This window comes from Hypanus sabinus, unplaced genomic scaffold (genome assembly GCF_030144855.1).
Source record: "Hypanus sabinus isolate sHypSab1 unplaced genomic scaffold, sHypSab1.hap1 scaffold_1371, whole genome shotgun sequence".
NCBI lineage: Eukaryota > Metazoa > Chordata > Chondrichthyes > Myliobatiformes > Dasyatidae > Hypanus > Hypanus sabinus.
The window spans coordinates 55,845-81,445 of NW_026779443.1; the positions used below are offsets into that span (position 1 = coordinate 55,845).

Consider the following 25,601-nt stretch of genomic DNA (forward strand, 5'->3'; position numbering starts at 1 on the left):
CGACACTGTGTGGTCCAACGTTGGAACATTAGACTGATCATAAGAACGTGCCCCTTTCTTATTTTTTATGTTGCTTTACTAACCTTACAGTCAAAATACAAATTTTAAGTGCAGTCATTTACTCTCATATTGCGGACTGTTTTTAAACATTGTACTGCATCCACCTAAAGGAGAATTCGTAAGTTTCTCGGGCCGGGGGCTACCATCACCCGGATGAAGCCGCGAGCCTCATCGATGATTGCAGTCACACTATTTTTTTTATTTTCTTGTAAGCCCTTTCTTTAGCTTTTACAAGAGCTTTGAGTTCCCTTTTCGGCCAAACTTGAATGCTTCTTGAGTACTGAGAGCTTCTTCATTTTTGGAAAACACATATCCTGCACCTTCCTCATTTTTTGCCTAGAAAGTAAAGCAATTGCAGCTCTGCTGAAATCCCTTGCAGATATGGTTGGAGAAATGGCAGATGAGTTCAACCAGGACAATTAGAAAGATATAGCACACTCTTAAAGACAAGACAGTGTCGATGAGCAAAGGGATCTTACGGTCCGTGTATGCAGCTCCATGAACGTGGCTCCATAGTTTGCAGACGATCTGAGGATAAGTGGAGGGGAAGGTAGTTTTGAGGAAGTAGACAGGCTGCAGAAGTGCTTAGACAGGGCAAAGTAATGGCAGATGTACAGCTGTGTTCAAATATGTATGGTCATGCACATTGGGAGAAAATTAAAGGGATGACTCTTTTCTAAATGGAGAGAAAACACAAAAATCATTGATTCAAGGGGACTTTAAAGTCCTTATGGGTAATCCCCAAAGGTTAATTTGCAGGTTGAACACAGAAATTTACAGCACATTCTCGGTCCCTCAGCCCACAATGTTGTGCCGATGATGTAACTTTCTCAGATTGAGTCTGTTTTTGAGGAGGACAAATGCATATCAGCATTTCAACTCGAATATGGAAGGAAAGGTGTAATGCTGAGACTTTATAAAGCGCTGGTGAGGCCTCACGCGGATTATTGTGAACAATTTTGTACCTCTTATCTTAGAAAGATGTTGCTCAAAGTGGAAAGTGTTCAAACGAGGTTCACAAAAATACTTACAAGATTGAAGGGCCTCATATGAGAAGTACTTGATATCTCTCGGCTTGTACACACTTGAATGTCGAAGGAAGACGGGCGACCACATTGAAATCTATTTATTTAAATTCCTTGATCGAGTGGTTGTGGAGAGGATAGTTTCTCTGGTTGGGGAGTCGAAGACCAGAGGACGAAGACTTGGAAGAATTGAGCGACTTTTAGAACAGAGACGAAGAGAAATTTATTTAGGTAGACAGTGGTGAATCTGTGGATTTATTTGGCACAGGCGGCCGTGGAGGCCAAAACGTACTTTTTTATATTTATGGCAGAGGTTCTTGATTGGCCAGGGCTTGAAGGAATACTGGAAGAAGGGAGGAGATTGAGGCTGAGTAGTAAATCGCATCAGACACTTTGAAATTGTGCAGCGGTCTAAATGAGACAAATGGACTAATTCTGATTCTAAATCCTACGTTCACATGATAAGTTACTTTGTTTTATTGTGCAAAAACGAAATGTTGTTGCTAAGCTTGACTAGTGGAAGACTGAGGCCACAGGATAAGATGCAGACGCTGCCTTGCTTGTGCGAGCTAACAAAAGCTAAGCACATTTTACACGAAGAATGAGGTAATGTTAACGTTTCTGCGAAACTGCATTGGTAATGGAGGAACTGACAGCAGATGTGCAGTTCTAATTTTGTGCACCGCACGGAAGCCTTCGAAGATTGGCTAATATCCAACAAGTGCTTCCTGAAATCGCTCAGTGTGTATATTTGGCTGTTGGCTATGGCCCAAAATTCGCTGTATAAATTTAAGATATAACCTGACTTTGGCGGGGTCGTAAGGCAACGTGATCACGAATTCAAGGGTTAACCGTGCACCGATGCCTGTGCCTTTATTTCTCTTTGATCCCTTGATAAATAAGTGTTTCTACTCGCTTAAGCTTTTACAACAGCCTTGAATTCCCTTTTCGGCAACAATTGAATACTTCTTGAGAATTGAGTACTCCTCCATTTTTAGGAAAACACATGTCCTGCACCTTCCTAATTTATTTCACCCAGAAATTAAAGCCATTGCCGCTCTGCTGACATCCCTTGCAGATATGGTTGGAGAATTGATAGTGGAGTTCATCACGGACAAATACAAACATATAGCACACTATTAAAGACAAATTTGTTTCGATGAGCAGAGGGGCCTTGTTCATAGATCCCTGAACGTGGCTACACATTTTGCAGACCAAATGAGTATAAGTGTAGTGGCAGGCAGTTTTGAGGAAGTAGACAGGCTACAGATGGACTTAGAGATGGCAAATTAATGGCAGATGGACTACTGTGTTAGGTATTGCACTTTGGAAGGAAGAAAAAACAAGGTAGAACATACAATGCTAATGGTAAGGCACCGAGGCCTGCAGTGGAAAACAGGGATCTTGGAATACAGATATATAATTCCATAAATGTAGCTTCACAGAGAGATCCGATAGTAAAGAGAGCTTTTGGTACATTGGCCTTTCTAAGAATTGGAATATTTGGACTATTGTGTACAGTTTTAGTCACCAAATTGCAAAACGGATATTAATAAGGTTGAAAGAGTGCGGAGAAGGTTTACAAGGATGTTGCGGGACTTGAGAAACTGAGTTACAGAGGATGGTTGAATAGTTTTGGACTTTTCTCACCGGAACGTAGAAGAATGAGGATGGACATGATAGAGGTGTATAAAATTATGATGGGTATAGATAGAATGAATGCAAGCAGGCTTTTTCCCCTGAGGCGAGGGGACAAAAAAATCAGAGGTCATGGGTTAAGGGTGAATGGTGAAAAGTTTAAAGGGAACTTTAGTGGGGCTTTTTCACACAGAGAGGGGTGTGAGTGTGGAATGAGCTGCCAGATGACGTGACAAATGTAGGCTCACATTTCACATTAACGAAAGATCTTGGACAAGTACCTGGATGAAAGTTGCATGGAAGAATATGTTCCAGGTGTAGGTCGGTGGGACTAGGCAGAAAATGTTTCGGCACAGCCAAGAAGGGCCTAAAGGCCAGTTTCTGTGCAGTAATGTTCTATGTTTCTATGATTTATAAATGAGATTCATCAACGACTCAAACCCGTAACGTTGTAATTCCTTCTGTTACTAGAGAGCCATAGATGGTGATGAAAACAAGCGGCGACTAAATTCTCGAACACACTCCGACTCAAACTTGAAATAAACAGGACAACAGTGATGAAATCGAAAGATAAAGTTACAAGCAACAGTACAAGACAAATTGTCTCTAGGAACAGATAGGATTTATTGAAAATCGTTATTCACATTTTAATATTAGAGGTTAATGAAAATTGTAATCGCTACTTCATCTATTACACCAGCATGTGTTATTCCGCGTGACGCCCGAAGGCTTTTGACAGACTGGAATGAGAATATTTATTTATATACTTGAATAATTTAATTTTAGCCCCAAATTTATATCTTGGATTCAATTGATATATCATACACCTTTGGCTGCTGTATTTACCAATTATTAAAGATACATTTATTTAGGCTTTTTCGAGGTACTAGACAGGGTTGTTCTTTAAGCCCTTTACTACTTGATTTGCCCTGGTGACCTTGGAAATCGCTCTTCATGATTCACCCAATATATTTGGTGTTATTCATGGGAATTGGACGCATGAATTATCACTGTATGCAGGTGACCTGTTGCTATATACCTATCACCCAGTGAACTCCATTACTGCTGTAATAACTCTACTTCATCAGTCTAGTAGTTTTTTCTTTCTGTTTATAAATTGAATTTTAATCAGAGTGTGTTTTTCCATTAAATATGCAAGTTAAAATTTATAGACAATCACCTTTTACATTACTTGCTGATTACTTTATTTATTTGGGTGGTAAAATACTAAGAAGCATAAAGACCAAATAAATTTAATTATTTTACCTTTAATTAACCATGTCCAACAGCGGTTTATTCAATGGTCCCAATTGTACTTATCTTTGTTTGGTCGAATTAATGCTATTAAGATGATTCTTTTACCTAAATATCTGCATATGTTTCAGGCGGTATTAATTTTCTTTCCTAAATCTTTGTTTTTTGATATTACTGATTCGGCAGAATAGAAAAAGTATTTACAGAAATCAAAAAAGGAAGGTGGTTTGGCTTTGCCGAATCTTGGAGTTTACAATTGTGCAACAAATATTCGATATGTAACATTTTGGACACAGGAGCTGACAATGATAAATCGAATAAATAAAAACACAATACTAATATGATTTCAATTTAGAAACTTTTTGGATTGAGTAAATGTATCCTATCAAGTTCTATTATATCCATTGTTTTCTTTTAACCATTAAGAATTGATCAAGCTTTTGTCCTTTTATAGAAAACAAAGAATGTTTCTTTATGTTTCCTTGATTTATTCATGGATGATTGTTTTATGTTCTTTGAAAAGCTGACTAACAAATATGTTGCCTTGATAGCACTTTGAGATATTTACAGATTAGAAACTTTCTGAACGCTACTTTAGTTACCTTTCCCATATTGCATCAAATTGAAATTACAGAACAAAACAAAAAAAGTTTAAATCCATATCAGAAGAGATTAATAGCATTTATTTATGTTTTAATTATAAAAATACCCTTAGGTAATTCCGATAAAATATAGATTGTGTGATAAAGAGAATTCCAAATATCTTTATCTACAAATAAATGGGAGACAATTCAACGAGTTAATACTTATTCAATTTGTGCCAGAAGTATTGATACAATTTAATGCATTTCATTGGGCTCATATTTCCAAGGATAAGTTAGCTCGTTTTATCTTCCATATAAATCTTGTTTGTGATAGATGTAATTCTGAAGTAGCTCCACTGTCACATATGTTCTGGTCTTGCTCTCCCATTGTAAAATGTTGGAAATATATTGTTGATATCATTTCAGCAGTTCTGAGTGTTGCTTTACAATCTCATCCTACTACAGCAAAATCTTGTACTACCAGTAATAGACTCCAGTCATTTATCCTCATCAGCTCTTGTCGTTCAATTGCATTTGTTACATTATTAGGCAGTAGATCCATTTTACTTAAATGGAAAGATTCCAATACTCCTACCACATTTCAATGGCTTTCCCAAACGATAGCCAGTTAAATCTTGGAAAAAAAATAGGAGTGTTACTTCCGTTAAATTTGAAGAGACTTAGATGCCACTTATTGAATATTTTCTTTTGATATACGTTGACACTTTCTGAATCCTTTTTTAGTAATTTCTTTCTCAGGTCTCGTGGAGCGGAGTTAACGAAAAATCATAATTTTAGGCGATGAAATAAGGCAGCCCAAACATTCTTACTTTGTTTTCTTTTAGAATTTTTTAATATAGTTTCGGGTTCTTTTTTTCTTTCTTTATAAAATATCTATTTCATGATTAGTTACTAGGAGATTGGGAGTCTAAATTACATTGTTACTTTGAAACAGTTGTTGTACATGTTGACCGTTATTAATGCAATCCCGTTCTCTTGATATCATTCTTATGATTGTAATGTTTGCCTATTTGAAATTTAATAAAATGATTCAAAAAGAAGGAAAGAAAAATAAAACATAGAGAACCAAATGCACAATAATGGTCTTTGCCCCACTAAGTTGTGCCGAACATGTACATACCTTAGATATTACCCATTGTTACCCATAGCCTATTTTTCCAAGGTTTATGTACCTATCCAGGAGTCTCGTAAAAGTCCCTAATCGATTCTGCCTCCACCCCTCCACCCCCGTGGCTTGTAGCCCACTCCACGCTCTCACCATTACTGCATAAAACGACTTACCCGTCATCGATTCTGTACCTACATCCAAACACCTTATAAATATCTGCTCTCGTTCATGCGAACTTATATTTTCATCGTCTGGAACTGAATCCTAACCTTCTATTTCCCTCCATCATCACCACTCCACCTGTAAATGAACCATCAGGGAATAGCGCACGAGGTTCCCAAATCCGTTTGCGTCGCAGCTAATTAATATTTCTCCCAATTGAGAGAATCGTCAATGCTTTTATTTCTTGTACATGACCATACGCTTCCCCTCACTGTATTCCATCCGCAACTGCTTTGTCCAGTTTCCGAATCTGTCTTCAAAACCACCTGTAGATCTGAAATGCTCTGACCGATCTACACTGACTGGGGTTTCCCGAAGAGAACGTTAAACATTCCGTTGCAGAGGAAGATACCACCCTCTGGGTTTGGAGCTTGTTGATTAGAACTGAACGCTGAGCTGTTGTCGATAAACCGCAGCCTGTCGTAGGTATTGCTTTTGTCCAGATGGTCCAAGGTCCTGAGAAGAGCAAGTGAGATTTCACCCACCATGGACCTATTCCGGAAAGAGACAAAGTGAAGCGGGTCCAGTGTTGGGTCCAGTATAGATCATCTAACACCCATGTGTTTCAATGAATGAAGGATCGGAGGGAAGGCGGATAATTGTGTTGAAGATGAGTTTACTGGTTTCAAACAGAGGAAATGTGTAGACAGAAGAGGCTATGGACAGGGCAAATTTGTAGTATTACGTACTCGTGACACATGATAGTGGTACCCTTGTCACGTGACTGGGGTTGAAGCAAAACTGGACTTGAGGTAATGGTCTTGTGATGGTGGAGTGACGTCATTTTCCCGCCAGTAGAGATCATGTGACAGGTTGTTTTTATAGGTTATAAAAGGAAGACACCAACCTGTGAGGTGTGGGGGGGGGGGGGGCAGTTCGTGGCTGGATTTGACAAGTTAACTTTATGCCACTGCGTGATTTAATGTGATGACGCAGTTTAGTTGAAGGATGATTTTTTTATCTAATGCCTAAAGGTTAAAAGGTCATTGCCAGCAGTGTCTTTACGATACTGCTAGTTGAGAATCAGTGGAGAATGAAGATCAGAGTTCGGGAGTTAAAGATCGAGGAGAATCGATTTTCGACAGTGAAACGGGTTCGACCTTGTTTAATCTTATTCGGAAGGAATTCGTTGACTGTTCTCGTGTTAATCTCTGCGGGATAGCAGAAAATTGAGGACATTGTGATAAAGGAAAGGTCAGTGCCTTTAAGCCGTTTCTTTTCGTTTCGTGAATTCTTCGTGGGAAAAGTTCGACATCGGGGATCGAAGCAAAATGACGTGAAAGAGAATTTAAATTGTCTTATAAAGTCTCTCCTTTTAAATGGACTGTGAGCATTTCGAACATTTGTACTTTAAAGAACTGTTTTTGCAACATCGCTTTAAGAACTTTTCAAGCTGCCGCACAGCAGCTGATTTCCGGTTACGTTAGTGTTTGTTTACTTTTGGGGGGTTTGTTTTCGGTGTATAGTAAAAGTGTTGTTTGTTATAAAAACCCTTGCCGAACTCATATGTTTATTATTGCCTGAATACGTAACAGTAGTCAGTGGGATGAGTTGCACAGTAGAAGGTGGACAGAATCGGGGAGGATGGATGCAGCACAGGAGATGTTATATTTGAATGCACATGGTACACGGAATAAGAAGATGACCTCGCAGCGCAGTTGCAGATTGGCAGGTGTGATGTTGCAGTCATCACTGAATGATGGATGCGGGAGAGATTCGCATGGGTGGAGGAGTGGCTCACTGAATGATGGATGCGGGAGAGATTCGTAGGAATGGAGGAGTGGCTCACTGGAAGAAAGCAGAGTGCTGGGATACATGGGCATGACTCTGTTTGGCAATCAGTGGTGAGTGGTGTGCCGCAGGCGTCGGTTCTGGTCCCACAACTGCTCACGATATATATTTACGATCTGAAAGAGAGGTCCGAGTATAGTGTCACGAAGATGGCTGATGTTACACAACTGTTCACGATATTCATTAACGTTCTGGAAGATAGGATAGAGTGTCGCGTACCTAGGTTTGCTGATGATACTAAATTGACTGGAAAATCAAATTGTGCAGAAGATACTTGGAGTCCACATTGAGATATAGATAGGTTGTGTGGGCGAGAGTCTGGCAGATGGAATACAATGTTAGTAAATGGGATGTCATCCTGTTTGGCAGGAAAAAAATACAGAAGAGCAGATTATTACTTAAGTGTTAAAATATTGCAGCGTGCTGCTATGCAGAGGGACTTACAAGTTCCTCAACATGAATCACGGTCTGGTTTGGTTTGCAGGTGAAGCAGACTGTCAGGAAGGCAAATGAAATCTTGGCTTTCATTATGAGAGGGGCTGAACTAAAGCGCAGGGAGGTTATGATGGAACTGTACAGGGTCCTGGTGGAACCACACCTGGAATGCTGCGGGCAGTTCTGGTGTCCTTACTTGAGGAAGGATATACTGGACTTGGAGGAGGTGCAAAAGAGGCTCACTAGGTTCATTTCAGAGATGGGGGGCGGAGAAAATGAGGAGAGATCGAGTCGCCTGGCGCTGTACTCATTGGAATCCAAAGAAAGGGAGGAGATCTTAGAGAAACAGATCAAAAAAGAGATAGATAAGATAGAAGCAGCGAAGTTGTTCCACTGGGAGCTGAGCCGCGAATGAGTGGACGATCCCTCAAGTTTCTCCTAATGCAAGGAAGGGAGGAATGTAGGAGAGAGAGAGAAATGGTGGGGAAAGCGGAGAGTGATGGAAGTATGGAGAAAGAGAGCGAGAGAAAGAGAGAGTGAGTGAGAGAGAGATAGGGAGAAGAAGGGCCACTGGATGCGGGAGGCGAGGAAACCATGTGGATGCAACGAGTTTACTTCACTCGGAGTGCGGTGTGACCTCACTCACTTCGGTGCGTGTTCGGGCTTTGACCTGGGGTCGTGGCTTCTCGCGGACTGAAGGCATGGAGCCCCGGCGATGAGCAGGAACAGACCAACGTCCAATCCATGAACCAACGGTGGCTGCATATCTCCCGGGAAATACAAGTTATGTATGAGTGACACAAATCCCTCCGACATTCCCTCCTGCCCTCAATATTTTCTCTCTTCCTTCCATTCCTTATCTTTTCCTCCCCCTGTTTATCTTCCGCTCTCAATCCGTCTATATTCCTCTCCTCCATCCCTTCCCACGGTTCTCTTTTTACTCTCTGAAGCGCTCACTCTCCCCTTCTCTCTCCTCCACTTCGCTTTCCGGCTCCCCCCTCCCTCTCTTTCTCCCGTTCACCGCCTCTTTTCTCCCGCTTTCCCAATTTTTCGCCGAAAGTCCTCACCCTCTATTCTGTACATCGCTGCTACCTACTCCTGTTTCCCCATTTCTGTCACGCTTAGCTTCCATCTCTCTCCACACACTACCCCTTCTCTCACCCCCTCGACCTTCTGTACACTCCCGCTCACCTCTTCTCCGTTGATCCCTAATCTTTCCCTCTCACCCCTCCCTCTCTTTCTCCACACTGTCAATATTCTCCCAGCTCCCCCCACTCTAATGTCTCTCAGCAACGCACTCCCATTTCCGCATTCTCTGTCCACTCCGCAATTCCTCCCCCTGCTCTCGGTTCCTCTCTTTATCAGCTGTCCACCTGGTGTTTGCTGGTGTCGGTTTGACCGCCTTCTCATCACGGGTTTCCACCGACAACGGTCGTTTTCAGCTCAGAGACGCAGAGAGTCCTGTACAAGATGGATGAGGGCAAGACCTACGTAAACGTGAGGTTTGCAGAAACGGATGCACAGTCTCCTTCCAACGGTGAGTGGGTCAGATAAAAATGGGGGTAGAGAGAGCTCCATTCTGAGTTTGATCCCGGGTGTGTGCGACCGGACGGGTAGAGGGAGCCTCACGGACTCTCACTGTTCTGTCCCCAGCTGAACCTGATGTATCGTATGTGGATCTTAATCTCAGGACCATCTCTGTTCCCCGGCTCCGGACAGGTGGAGGTCAGTTTCATCTTTGTCAGTTTGACCGCCGTTAGGTGACGTGTTCGCTACTGTCGGGAGATCTCATGGAAGGCGCTCAATTGACCCTAACGATTAGTCAGAGGGAACCCACGAACCCATCGCGTTCACTGTTCTGTCCCCAGCTGAAAGGTGGGATAAGCGATGAGGAGGGAGCTCTGTTGGAGGATTGGCGCAGAGCCTGCACTCGGGGTAGGGGAGTGGAGACAGAGCTGGGGAGGGGAGGTATAGAGGGAGTCATATGGAATAGGATGAAGAGAGAGTATTGTGGGAGGAGTCAGTAAAGAGCGAATGTCATAGCAAGGGCGTTATGGTAGTTGTACTGCGGGAGGGGTGTTGAGCAGGAGACATTAAGAAAGGAGCGCTGTGGGGATGGCAGAGAGCAGGAAAAACCGAGCGAGGACTGATGAGGATATAGGACAGTGGGAGGGACGCAATATAAAATTAAAATCTCACTCTACTCTTACTTACCCCAGTCTCTCTCTCTCTCTCTCCATCTCCTCACTGCCCTCTTTCTCCTACTACCTCACTAACCCTCTACCAATTTCCCCCGTTCTCGCCCGTCCCTCTTGTTCATCCTCTCTCTCCACATTTTCTCACACTTCTTCCTCTATTCCCCTTCTCTCTCGACTTTCACCTTACGTCTTTGCCTCTCTCCATCTCTCAACCCCTTCTCTCCCCACTCTTTCCCTCATCTCACACTTTCTACCGACTCTCTCCTTCATTCTCTCTCTGTTCAAACGCTCTACAGCCCCTCTATCACACAGCCCCTCTCCCGCTCTTCCTCTTCCCGCATCCTCTCGCTACCTATTATCTCTCTCAATTGATTTCCGTTTCCATCCCCTCTCGATCCCCCCCCCACCATTTTCCACTCACTCCCACTCCACACACTCTCCTTTTCTCTACCCACCAGTCCCCTCTTTCTGCTTCGCGCACTCTCCGGTCTCTATTATCCTTCTGTTTTCCCCTCTCTCACTCTGTCTCCCTCGCTCTCCTTGTCTCTTCACCCGTCCACCTTGTCCTCACTTCTACCTCTGCCCACTTATTCTCTCTTTCACCCCTGTCAATGTTCCTTCACTCATCGTCTTCCATCCATTTGCTTCTCTCTCTCTCTCTCTCTCTCTCTCTCCCTTTCTCTCTCTCTCTCTCTCTCTCTCTCTCTCTCTCTCTCTCTCTCTCTCTCTCTCTCTCTCTCTCTCTCTCTCTCTCTCTCTCTCTCACTCACACACACACACACACACACACACACACACACTCACACTCATATTCTCCGTCTTTCCTCCCCAGACGGTCTGATCTCCACCTATGCAGAACTGAACTTTTCGAAAGCCGAACCCCTCATTGCTGAGTTTGAGGATCACCGCAACGTCTCGCATCCTGGCGAGCAGACAATCACTGCACCGACAGGTCAGTGGTCGCAGTATTGACGTCATTCTGGAGAGTCTCACAAGTCATGCCCCCAAGTCTCCACGTTCCTAATGTACCCGAATAAACCACTTCCTCCGGCAGCTCGTTCCATAGATGGTATACCATCTGGGTAAACATAGAAACATAGAAAATCTACTGCACAGTACAGGCCCTTTGGCACACTAGCTTATGCCGAACATGGCCCTACCTTAGAAATTACTAGCCTTACCTATAGCCCACTATTTTACTATGCTCCATGTATCAATCCAAAAGCCTCTTAAACGACCCTATCTTATTCGCCACCACCACCGTTGCCAGCAGTGCACTCAACGCACCCTCCACTCTCTGAGTAAAAAAAAAACTTACCACTGACATCTCCTCTATACCTACTCCACATCACCTTGAAACTGTGTCATCTTTGGGAACCATTGCAGCCCTGCGGGAAAGCCTCTTACTATCCAAGTGATCAACGCCTCTCATCATCATTTACACGTCTGTCAGCTCTAACTCATACTCCTTCGCTTCAAGGAGAAAAGGCCACGTTCACTCAACCTATTCTCATAAGGCATGCTCCCCAATCCAGGTAAAATCCTTGTAACTATCCTCTGCACCGTTTCTACGGTTTTCCCATCCTTCCTATAGTAAGGCGACGAGAGCTGAGCACAGAACTCCGGGTGAGTCTTAGCAAGTTCCTATAGAGCTGCAACATTACATCCTGGCTCGTAAATTCACTTCCACGATTGATGATGGCCATCGTAACCGCAGAGTCAACCTGTGCAGATGTTCTGAGCGTCCTAGGGACTCGTACCCCAAGATCGCTCTGATCTTCCACACTGCCAAGTTTCTTACAATTAATACTATATGCTGCCACCTTATTTGACCTACCAAAATGAAGCACATCAAACTTATCTGGGTTGAACTCCATCTGCCACTTCTCAGCACAGTTGTGCATTGTCTCAATGTCCCGCTGTAATCACTGACAGCCCTCCACACTATCCACAAAACCTCCAACCTTTGTGTAATCTGCAAACCTACTAGCCCATCTCTCCACTTCCTCATCCAGGGCATTTATAAAAATCACCATGAGTAAGGGTCCCAGAACAGATTCCTGAGTCACTGCACTGGTGACAACCCTCCATGCAAAAAATGACCCGCCTACAACCACACTTTGCCTTCTGTGGGCAAGCCGGTTCTCGATCCACAAAGCAATGACGCTTGGATCCCATGCCTCTTTACTTTCTCAACAAGCCTTGCATGGGGTACCTTATCAAATGCCTTGCTGAAACCCATATACAGTACATCTACTGCTTTTCCTTCATCAATGTGTTTAGTCACATCCTCATAAAATTCAATCAGGCTCGTAACGCACAACCTGCTCTTGACAAAGCCATGCTGACTACTCCTAATCATGTTATAGCTCTCCAAATGTTCAAAAATCCTGCCTCTCAGGATTCTCGCCATCAGCTTACCAACCACTGGGGTACGACTCACTTGAGTATAATTTCCTGGGCTATCTCTACTTCCTTTCTTGAATAAAGGAACAACCTCCTCAACCCTCCAATCCTCCGGAACCTCTCCCGTTTCCATTGATCATACAAAGATCATCACCAGAGGCTCAGCAATCTCCTCCATCGCCTCCCACAGTAATCGGAGGTACATGCCATCCGGTCCCGGCGACTTATCCAACTTGATGCTTTTCAAAATCTCCAGCACATCCGTTTTCTTCATATCTAAGTGCTGAAGCTTTTCAGTCTGCTGCGTCATAACTACTGTCAAGAAGATTATTTTCCATAGTGAATACCGAAGCAAAATGTTCAATAAGTACCTTCGCTATTTCATCCGGCTCCATACACAGTTAACCCACTGTCACATTTGATAGGTCCTATTCTTTCACGTCTTATCCTCTTACTCTTTTCATACCTGCAGAATCCCTAGGGGTGCTCCTTAATCATGCACGCCAAGCCTTCACTTGGCCCCTTTCTGGCTCTCCGAAATTCCCTTTTAAGTTCTTTCCTGTTAGCCTTACAATCTTCTAGATCTCTAACATTACCTAGCTCTCGGACCCTTTTGCAAGCTGTTTCTATTCTTCTTGACTAGATTTAGTACAGCCTTGGTACACCACTGTTCCTGTACCTTACCATATCATCCCAGTCTCATTGGAATGTGCCTATGTAAAACTCCACACAAATATCCTCTACACATTTGCCAGATTTCATCCGTACTTTTTACTGGTATCATCTGTTTCTTATTTAAGATTCCAATTTCCTGCCTGATAGCCTCGTAATTCCCTTTACTCCAGTTAAACGTTTTTCTAATTTGTCTGTTCCTATCACTCTACAGTACCGTTGGATAGGTGATAGAATTATGATCAATCTCTCAAAAATGCTTTCCAACTGAGATTTCTGACACTTGGCCACGTTGATTCACCAATACCAAATCAAATACAGCCTCTTCTCGTGTAGGCTTCTCTATCTTCCTGAACACAGCTAATAAACTCTACCCCATATAAACCCTTTGTTCTAGAGAGATGTCAATCGATACTTGGGAAAGTAAAATCTCCCATCGCAACAATTTTGATAGTATACATTTCCTGGATCTGTTGCCATATCTGCTCCTCAATATCCCTGTTACTCTTGGGCGGCCTATAAAATAAAACTGTAAATTTATTGACCACTTCCAGTTCCAAACCTCCACAAAAGAGTCTCATTAGACAATCCCTCCATAGCGTCCACCTTTTCTGCAGCCGATGCTGCACAGATATGTGGATGAACTGCTAGTGTTGAAGAAACAGAGAGACTTCAGTAGTTTAGAAGAATGGACCAAAGCAGTGGTAAATGAAATACAGTGTTGGAAAGTATATGGTCATGCACTTGGGTGGATGAAATAATTCAACAGACTATTATTTAGATGCGGAGAAAATTCAAAATGTAGAGATGCAAACGTACTTGGGAGTACTTGTGCAAGGTACCCTAAAGATTAATTTCCAGTTTCGGTCAGTGGTGAAGAAAGCGAATGAAATGTTGACATTCAGTTCTAGATGTACAGAATATAAGAGCAGGGATGTGTTTATGAGGCACCAAAATGCACTCATAAGACCACACTTAGAGGTTTGTTTTTGCTGTTTTAATCTCCATATTCATACTGATATTATAGTCAATAGACAATAGATGCAGGAGTAGGCCATTCGGAAAATGGAACCAGGAGCGGCACTCAATCTGATCATGGCTGATCATCCACAAACAGTACCCCGTTCCTGCTTTCTCCCCAGATCCCTTGACTCCGCTATCTTGAAGAACTCTGTCTAACTCTTTCTTGAAAGCATCCAGAGAATTGGCCTCCACTGTCTTCTGAGGGACAGCATTCCATAGATCCTCAGCTCTCTGGGGGAAAGTGTTTTTCCTGAACTCCGTTCAAAATGGTGTACCTCTTATTCTTAAACTGTGGCCTCAGGGTCTGGGCACCACGAACATCAGGAACATATTTCCTGCCTCTAACGGGTCCAAGCACTTAATAATCTCATATGTCTCAATCATATCCCCTCTCATCCTTCTACATTCCAGTGTATGCAAGCCCTGTCGATTCAATCTTTCAACATATGACAGTCAAGCCATTCTGCGAATTAACCTTGTGCCTACGCTGCACTCCCTCAATAGCAAGAATATCCTTCCTCAAATTTGGAGACCAAAACTGAACACAATGCTCCAGCTGTGGTCTCACCAGGGCCCTGTATAACTGCAGAAGGACCTCTTTGCTCCTATACTCAACTCTCCTTGATATGAAGGCCAACATGCCACTAGCTTCCTTCACTGCCAGGTGTACCTGCATGTTTACTTTCAGTGATTTATGTACAAAAACACCTAGATCTCGTTGTACATCCCCTTTTCTTAACTTGACATCATTCAGATATTAGTCCCCCTTCCTGTTCTTGCCACCAAAGTGGTTAACCTCACATTTATCCACATAAAACTGAATCTGCCATGCATCTGGCCACTCACGCAACCTGCCCAAGTCACTCTGCAATCTCCTATCATCCTCCTCATATTTCACACCGCCACCAGCTTTGCGCCTGCAAATTCGTTAAGGTACGTTTAATACCTTTATCTAAATCATTAATTTATATTGTAAATAGCTGCGGTCCCAGCACCGAGCCTTGCGGTACCTCACAAGTCACTGCCTGCCATTCTGAAAAGGATTCGTTTATCCCTACTCTTTGTTTCCTGTCTGCCAACCAGTTTTATATCCATGTTAGTACCCTAACCCAATACCATGTGCTCTAATTTTGCCCACTAATCTCCTCAGTGGGGCCTTATTAAAGGCTTTCTGAAAGTCCAGGTACACTACATCCACCGGATCTCCCTTGTTCATTTTCAGAATTACATCCTCAACAAATTGCAGAAGATTATTCAGGCATGATTTCCCCTTTGTTCCATTCGAGAGGGTTGAGGGAAGATTCCCGAGAATGATTCCAGGAACGAAAGGGTTTCGGCATGAGAAACGTTCGGCAGCTCTTGGGCTGCATTCCCTGGAGTTCAGGAGAATGAGGGAGGATCTGATAGAAACATTCCGAATGATGAAAGTCCTGAACACACTAGATATGGAAATGCTCCTTCCCGTAGTGAGGAATTCCAGGACAAGAAGTCACAACTTCAGGATTGAAGCTCTTTCTTTTAGAACTGAGATGCGGAGAAATTACTTTAGTCAGAGGGTGGAAAATCTGTGGATTTTTTTTTACTACCAGCAGCTGCGGAAGCCAAGCTACTGAGTGCATCTAAGGCAGAGATAGACAGGTTCCTGAGGAGACAGCGTTTCAAAGAGTATAGGAAGTAGGCAGAGGAGTGGGGATGACTAGATCAGCCCAAGATTGAATGGCGGAGCAGACTCGATGGCCCGAGTGGCCTACTTCTGCAACCTAATCTTATGGTCATATGGTCGTATGGTCTCTCCACAGCTGCGCAAGAACGGAAGTCGAAAGTGAAGATCGGAAATAGACCGTACCGTCTGATCTGCCTACTCTGCCTCATCGTGATTGTGGTCGGACTGTCGATCCGTGGTGAGTGGAATGGGCTCCCGGTGGAGTCAGACGCTAAATAATGACACCCACACGCCCCTCATTGTAACACCGTTTAAAACCCATCACCAAAACACGGACACACCGCTCACCGTAATAAAAACACGGACTTAACCATAACACAATCAGGACACGTTCTGTTCACTATAATATCAGCAACACTGTCACGGTCACGAACTTCAATTAGACACAAGAACACTCCTAACCGCGACACTGACACGACCATCTCCGGGACACACACATGACAGTCGCACTGACTGCAACGCACCCCTCACTGAAACATCGACATTCTCCTGACCGTATCACTGATAAACTCCTCAGGGCCACACCAAAACACACCTCACACTGACACCGACAAGCTCTTCACCGTAACACTGGGGCACAATACATCGGGACACCTTCACGCTCCTCATCGTGATTCGCTCTGCACCGCACCGTGACAAATACTCACACGTCACTGTAACACCCCTTACCGAGACGGTATCGGTCCTCAACTTAACACCGATGCACCGCTCACTGAGGCAATTACCCACACGTACCCCTGACACAGGGAAACCCCTGAACCTGATACCGACACCTAAATTTACAATGATATCGACATCTTCCTCTCCGTGACACCGTCACAGTTCAGCGTGATACTCTCACACACACCGTGGCAATGACATGTCTATCACCGTGACACAGACACACTTGAGAACAACACACCATGACACAGATACTCCACCCACGGTGAAACGACAAGGCCCTTCACCCTGACATTTTCTTCGCCTTGACATCGAGTTACAATTGATTGTATCCCTGTACACCTCTCTCCGGGGCAGAGAAACTCCTGTCACAGTGACAGCGACACGTCCTTCTCAGCAACTCTGACATGCCCCGCACGATACTGACGCAGACCCCCATGGTAACCACAAAACCATCATCGGGACATTGATACACCCTTCAGCGTGACACCGACACGCCCCTCAAGGTGGCGCCTCCCAATGAGCCACAAACGCATCCTTTAGATTTTTTTGTATTATGAGGACACTCGTTTATTGTCATTGAGAAATGCATGCATTAAGAAATGATACAATGCTCCTCCAGAGTGATATCACAAAATTAAAAAAAAGAGAAACCAGAGACAAACTGACAAAACCAAATAATTGTAGCATATAGTCACAGTAGTGCAAAGTAATACCGTAATTTGATAAAAAAACAGACCATGGGCAAGGTTTAGTAAAAAAGTCTCCAGTCCCGATAGTCCCGATATCAGGCAGCAAAAGGGAGTATCTCTCCCTGCCATAAACTTCCAGGCACTGCCAACTAATGCCTCGAAAGTACCCGACGACAGCCGACACGGAGTCCGTCCGAAAACTTCGAGCCTCCGACCAGTCCCTCTGATATCGCCCCCCGAGCGGAATCCTCTGTGGAGCCCCTTCGACCTCGTCCCGGCCGCCGAAACAAGCAAAACGTAGGTCTCAGCGGCCTTCTTCTCCGGAGATTGAATACCGCACAGTAGCAACGGCAGTGAAGCGGGTATTTCAATAGTTTCTCCAGATGTTCCTCCGCCTCTCACGTCTGTCTCCATCAAATCAGGATTGTGCACGTGTCCCTACTTAACGAGTAACAGATATCCATCTCCAGAGAGGCCGCGCGCGCTGCGTCGCGCCGCCATTTTTTCCTCCTTTACTGGGACACCCTTCACCGTCACATTGACACAACACTCTATGTGACCAGTTCGGTAGCGCGATACTGACTCACGTGTCACTGCAAACGCGAAACATCCTTCAACATCTCTCTCAGTATCGCAGATTCGTCAGTCTAAGGTCACCTCTGATCGAAACTACCATGATTTAAACTCAACCCTCCAATCCAAGCTTTCTGCGCTCAACGCTAATCTGTCCGTTATTGAACGAATGCAGAGCGATCTCCATCACCACTTCACTGAGATGGAAACGAAGTACAGATCTGTCAACGAAACCAAGGCTGAAATCTGTGAATTTTTGACCAGCAGAAGAGGTGAGTCATCATCCCACTCTTTCACCCGCTCCTCATCACAGGGCAGGCATGTAGAGAGGAAGAATCACTCTGTGCTTGACATCGGGAGTGTATGGTTCTGGTATGGAGGGTGATTCACTCTGTTTGACCCGGTGAGTGTATGGTTCTGGTATGGAGGGTGATTCACTCTGTTTGACCCGGTGAGTGTATGGTTCTGGTATGGAGGGTGATTCACTCTGTTTGACCCGGCGAGTGTATGGTTCTGGTATGGAGGGTGATTCACTCTGTTTGACCCGGTGAGTGTATGGTTCTGGTATGGAGGGTGATTCACTCTGTTTGACCCGGTTAGTGTATGGTTCTGGTATGGAGGGTGATTCACTCTGTTTGACCCGGTGAGTGTATGGTTCTGGTATGGAGGGTGATTCACTCTGTGTTTGTCCCGGTGAGTGTGTGATGGTGCAGCTTGCAGGAAGTTTCACTCTGTCACTGAACCCAGGAGAGTGTGACGGGACGTTGTGGATGTGGATTCACTCTGTGTCTGACCACGGGATTGTGAGACGTAACATTACAGCCTTACTCTGTGTCTCCTTCCGGGAATGTCTGATGGGACTGTATGAATCCAGCTTCACTCTGTGTCTGACAGCGGGATTGTGTTATGAGACAGTGCCGAGAGAGATTCACCCCATTTCTGACCCCTGAAGTTATGGCACCGTGGAAAGAGCGTTACACTCTGAATCCGGCAGTGTGTGATGGGATCGTGGAGAGAGAGCTTAAGTATGTTTAGGACTCCGGGAGTGAGTGATGGAAGTCGGTAGAGCGGGATTCACTCTGTGTTTGAATCCGAGAGTGTGTGATGGGATCGTGGAGAGACATCTTCTCCACGAGGAGATTCCAGAAGTGCATTATGATACGTAAGTAGGGAGATTCACACTGTGTTGAACACGGGAATGTGTTATGGGACCATGTGGAGGCAGCTTCCCTCTGCGTCTGACACTTTGCTCTGTCGTGTGTCGAGAAGCTGTTGATGGACAATCACACTCCCCCGGAGACATCGGGAGATTTTAAAAAGCGAGCAGATTAACGGAGCGGGGGACGGAGCAGGGAAGACAGAGTAGAAAGGTTGTGCCTCGAGAGGCTTGGGCGGGCAGAGACTTGCTGCCAGTGAGGTAAGGCCGGTTAAAATCCTTTAATTAATTTAATTAATTTCGGTGTTGGTGATAGAGGCACGGTTAGGGCAGTATGTGAGAATTCAGGAGAGCACAATTGTCCCTGATGACTACACCTATAAAAGGTGCATCCAGCTGCGACTCCTGACAAACTGAGTTAGCGAACTGGAACTGGAGCTGGATTAACTTCGGGTCATTTGTGAGACTGAGGCAGAAATAGACAGGAGATTCAGGGAGATAGTTACCCCTAAGAGTCAGGAGGCTGGTAGATGGGTGACTGTCAGGAGAGGGAAGGGGAATAGACAGAAAGAGCAGAGCACCACTTTGGCCGTTCCCATCAACAATAAGTATACCGTTCGGGATACTGTTGGTGGGGTCAAACTACCAGGGACAAGTTGCAGTGGTCACGTCTCTGGCACCGACTGGACCCTGAACTCAGGAGGGAAAAGCGGAGAAAAGTTGTGTTAGGAGATTCAATAGTTTGAGGGGGTAGATAAGTGGTTCTGCGGGAGAGATCGAGAAACTCGGATGATCTGTTGCCTTCCTGGTGCCAGGGTCCGCGATATCTCGCATCGAGTTCTCAGTATTCTCAAGAGGGAGTGCGAGTAGCCAGATGTCGTGGTCCATGTACGGAACAATGATGTGGATAGGTAGAAGGAGAAGGTCCTGTAAGGAGAGTTTAGGGAGTTAGGTGCAAATTTGAAGGACAGGACAGGCAGAGTTGGAATCGCAGGATTGCTCCCGTGCCACGTGCTAGTGAGGACAGACACAGAAGGATAATGCAGTTAAATACCTGGCTGGTGCCGGTGCAGGATGATGTGCTTCCTGTTTCCGGACAGCTGGCCTTGTTCCAGGGAACTTGGGACCTATTCCGACATGAAGGGTTGCACCTGAACTGGAGGGGGACTAGGATCCTTGCGGGAAGGTTTGCCAGTGCTGCTCCGGGAGATTTAAACTAGATTTGTAGAGGGTGCGGAACAGAGTGTTAGAGCAGATAGTGAGGTGGAGGAGGATAATGGCCATGTGAGAACTGCAAGTATAGAATGGAGTAAAGCCAGAATTTATATATAAAGAGGCTTTAAGGAAAGAGAAGCAGAATAACGGGTGTACAGGTAGTAAGGTAGAAGGGCTAGAGTGCGATACCTGAATGCAAGCAGCATCAGAAGCAAAGGTAATGAACTGAGAGCTTGGATACATACATGTAATTATGACGTACTGGTCATTGCAGAGACTTGGCTGGCACCAGGGCAGGAATGGATTCTAAACATTCCTGGATTTCAGTGCTTTAAATGGGATAGAGAGTGGGGGAAAGGTGAGGAGGTGTCGCATTACTGATCAAGGATACTGTTAGAGCTCTTTGAGGAGGTGACAGGCATATAGATGATGGTAGTGCAGTGGATGAGATCTGCATGGATTTTAATAAGGCACTTGACAAGGATCCTCACGGCAGGCTTATTCAGAAAGTCAGAAATCATGGGATCCCAGGATGTTTATCCAGGGGGATTCAGAATTGGCTTGTCTGCTGAAAGCAGACGGTCGTGGTGGAGGGGATACATTGGGATTGGCTGAATGTGACTGGTGGTGTCCAACAAGGATCCCTACTTACCGTGATTTTTATTAATGATCTGGATGTGTGCGTAGAATTGTGGGTTAGGCAGTTTTCAGACGACACAAAGATTGGTGGTGTTGTGGATAATGTAGAGGATTGTCGAAGGTTGCAGAGAGACATTGATAGGATGCAGGAATGGGCTGAGAAGTGGCAGATGGAATTCAACCCGGAGAAGTGTGAGGTGGTAAACTTTGGAAGGACAAACTCCAAGGCAGAGTACAAAGTAAAAGGCAGGATACTTGGTAGTGTGGAGGAGCAGAGGGCTCAGGGGGTACATGTCCACATAATCCTGAAAGTTGCCTCCCAGGTAGTTAGGGTAGGTAAGAATGCTTATGGAGTGTTAGCTTTCAGTCGAGGGATGGAGTTTAAGAGTCGCGAGGTAATGATGAAGCTCTATAAAACTCTGGTTAGGCCACACTTGGAGTACTGTGTCCAGTTCTGGTCGCTTAACTATAGGAAGGATGTGGAGCATTGGAAAGGGTACAGAGGAGATTTACCAGTATGCTGCCTCGTTTAGAGAGTATGGATTAGGATCAGAGATTAAGGGAGCTAGGGCTTTACTCTTTGGAGAGAAGGAGGATGAGAGGATACATGATAGAGTTGTGCAAAATATTAAGAGGAATAGACAGAGTGGACAGCCAGCTCCTCTTCCCCAGGGCTTTACTGCTCAGTACAAGAGGACATGGCTTTCAGGTAAGTGGAGGGAAGTTCAAGGGGGATATTATATGGCGGCCTTTCACTCAGAGAGTGGTTGGTGCATGGAATGGACTGCCTGAGTCTGTGGTGGAGGCAAATACACTAAATGACTTTTTTAATTGATTTTTTTTACCTTCCTACTATTACTACAACAAAATGAATATTAATACAGTGCAAGATAAACATAAAATAATATATTCAAATCAATGATTCAAAAACAAAATAAAATCAAGCAACGTTTGTATTCACACCCCCTGCACAAGAAAAAAATCTCCAGACCAACCACTGCAAGATGTAAAAAAAATATTAATTGGAGCATTCAAAACCCCAAAACTGTAAATGATAATATGAACAATAAATTATAATGCCTACTGCCAAAGAGAGAGAAACAAACTAAAAATAAGGGACTGAAAAGAAGACTTAATTGAAAGAGGAGTTATGAAAATATTCAAAATGTACCCTCACCTTCTGAAACTTTATATCCGAATTCAGATGTGAGTAGTGAACTTTATTAAAGTCTAAACAGGATATAATATCAGTAAGCCATTTAGCATGTGTGGGTGGTGCAACATCTCTCCACCTAAGAAGAATTACACGTCCAGCCAAAACCGAAGCAAAATATTCTGTTCGACGGTTAGCCGGAATCAAATGTATATTTGCCTCACCCAAGGTACCAAAAAGAGCAATGGAGAGTAAGATTCTAAGTGTCAATTAAGAATATGGGATAAGGTTAAGAAAAAGTCTCTCCAAAATTCCTCTAGACCAGGTCGGGCTCAATACATATCGATAAGAGAAGCCTAGCCCCCTTTACACTTGTCACAAGAAGGACTAATGTTATGGTAAAATCGGGACAATTTAGATTTAGACATGTGAGCCTATGTACAATCTTAAACTGTAAAACAGCAGTGACGAGCACAAAAAGAAGTTGAATTAACTGACTTACGAAATGAGTCCAGAACCGCAACAGATAAAATATAAACATTTCAGTCATGCTCCCAAGCCGTTCTAATTTTATCAAAGGGGGCACAACTTTTTTCTCAAGCACCGCAGGAAAATTGGACAATAAAGGATCAATGGAATGTCTAATGAAAAGATATCTAAAGAACTGGGCATTAGGTAGATTGAACTTTGCAGAAAGTTGTTGGAAAGTTTCGAAACGATTATCAATTAAAAGTTCTTAAAATGCCTAATGCCCTTTCTGTACCAATCATGAAATGTTGAATCTTGCATGGAAGGATAGAAAAGATGATTATGCAAGATAAGACTAGAAAGAGAGACAGCATGAAGGCCATTACAATTTCTAAACTAGGCCCACATTCTCAGAGTATGTCTAATAAGAGGATTAACAATTAGTGTAGGCAAACAGCTAGGGAGTGCAGATCCAAGAAGTTCAGAAATAGAGTAAACCTCAGGGGAGGCTAACTCCATTGTCACCCATTTAGGACAATCAGATTGGTTACGAAAAAAGGACCAGAAAGCAAGATAGCGAATATTAGCCGCCCAGAGGTATAAACGGAAATTAGGTAAAACCATAAAATTTTTTCTTCAGATTTTTTGAGGTAAGCTTTATTAAGTATAGAACGTTTGCCCTTCCATAAATAGGACAAGATAATGGAGTTTAAGGAGTCAAAAAAATCTTTAGGAAAAAATGGAATAGATTGAAATAAGCATAAAATTTATGAGGGATATACATTTAAATAACATTAACGCTACCTACCAGAGACATAGATAAGGGTGACCACTGTGACAAACTCTGTTGTGTAGCGTTCAGAAGATAAGCACAATATTCACGAAAAAGATCCGTGAAATTCCTTGTAAGTGTAATACCAAGGAAAGTAAATTGATTATTAACTGCTTTAAAGGGAGGTCACGAAATACTAATGTTTGAGATTCTTTATTAATTTGAAAGTGTTCACACTTGTGTAGATTGAGTTTATAGCCAAAAAGCTGGCGAAATTGATCTAGAAGTAAGAACATTGGGTAAGGAAATGCACGGATTTCACACGTGAAATTCAGGCGACTACGATATAGGTATATGGAGGAATTTAAGGTGGGGGGTATATATGGGAGGCAAGTTTTAAGGGTCAGGATAACATTATGGGCCGAAGGGCCTGCACTGTGCTGTACTATGCTATGTTCCATGCCTAAGTTCATTTGTCACGTGTGCTGAGGACGTTTTTTTCCGTGTCTCAAAGCTGGAGTGTGTGATGGGGCCGTGGAGTGTGGTATTCACTTTGTGTCTGACCAAGGCCGTGTGTGATGAGACGGTGTGGATGGAGCTTCACTCTGTGTCTAACCCCAGGAGTGTGTCATGGGGTCGTGGAGAGACGGATTCACAATGTGTCTGACCAAGGCAGTGCGTGATTGAACAGTGTGGATGGAGCATCACTCTGTTGCTCTCCACAAGACCATGTGATGTGACAGTGAGCAGCCTGAGCTCATGATGGACTTTAGGGAGAAAGAGCTTCACTCTCTGTCTGACCTCTGTAGGGAATGATGCAAAAGCGTAATGTGTTTGTCCATTGGATTCTGTGAGTGGACACTCATATTGAGTTTCACTGCCGGAATTCGTGATAGGAGGGTCTGGAGTGTGTTTGTATCTGGTACCGGAAATGTGTTATGGGGAAGTTTGGAGGGCGCCTCAGTTTGTGCCATACGACGGGAGTTTATGATGGAACGCTGTAGAGGGAGCTTCACCCCGGGTCTGACCGCAGGACTGTGTGATGGGACGGTGTGGAGGTAGATTCACTCTGTGTCTGACTCCGAGAATGTGTGATGGGACGGTGTGGAGGGAGATTCACTCTGTGTCTGACTCCGGGAGTGTGAGATGGGACGGTTTGGAGGGAGATTCACTCTCTGTCTGACTCCGAGAATGTGTGATGGGACGGTGTGGAGGGAGATTCACTCTGTGTCTGACTCCGGGAGTGTGAGATGGGACTTTGTGGAGGGAGATTCACTCTGCGTCTGACCCCGGGAGTGTGTGATGGGACGGTGTCGAGGGAGATTCACTCTGAGTCTGACCCCGGGAATGTGTTTTGGGAACTTCTGTGCATGTCTGACATCGGGAATATGTGATGGGACAGGGCAGATCAGATTCACTCTTTCTCTGCCCCTTCGAGTCTGAGAGATCGGACGGTTCGCAGCGAAATCCGGTAGTGTGTGTTGGGACGCTGAGGAGGTGACCGTATTCTATACCAACTGCCGGACGGACGGAGGGAGATTTTCTGCTTTTTTTTGTAATTTCCAAAGCAATCTTGTTCCCAGGACTGAATCAGAAATAAAGAGAGGTGTTATTTCATAAAAAAACGTTTGAAACATCCCACGATGAAGCGAAGCAGATTTATTCAAACTCTGATTCAAATTTTCTTGTAATAAATGCTCGGACGTAAGATGTATGTGTCAGATCGACTGAAGATATATCCACACCTGAGTGAAGCTCTCTCCACACCATCCCATCACACACTCCCGGGGTCAGACACAGAGTGAATCTCTCTCCACACCGTCCCATCACACACTCCCGGGGTCAGACACAAAGTGAATCTCCCTCCACACCGTCCCATCACACATTCCCGGGGTCAGACACTGAGTGAATCACCCTCCACACCGTCCCATCACACATTCCCGGGGTCAGACAGTGAGTGAATCACCCTCCACACCGCCCCATCACACATTCCCAGGGTCAGACACAAAGTGAATCTCCCTCCACACCGTCCCATCACACATTCCCGGGGTCAGACACAGAGTGAATCTCCCTCCACACCGTCCCGTCACACACTCCCGGGGTCAGACACAGA

General features: G+C 44.3%; 1 protein-coding gene across 1 annotated transcript in view; it reads right to left on the reverse strand.

Moving 5' to 3' along the window:
- Positions 1-5,870, reverse strand: part of LOC132386904 (uncharacterized) — a 43,589-nt gene extending 37,719 nt beyond the window's left edge. The window contains exon 1 of the mRNA XM_059959261.1: positions 5,864-5,870. Within this exon, the coding sequence (XP_059815244.1) occupies positions 5,864-5,870 (7 nt within the window). The remainder of the gene's footprint in view (positions 1-5,863) is intronic.
- Between the last annotated feature and the right edge of the window lie 19,731 nt (positions 5,871-25,601).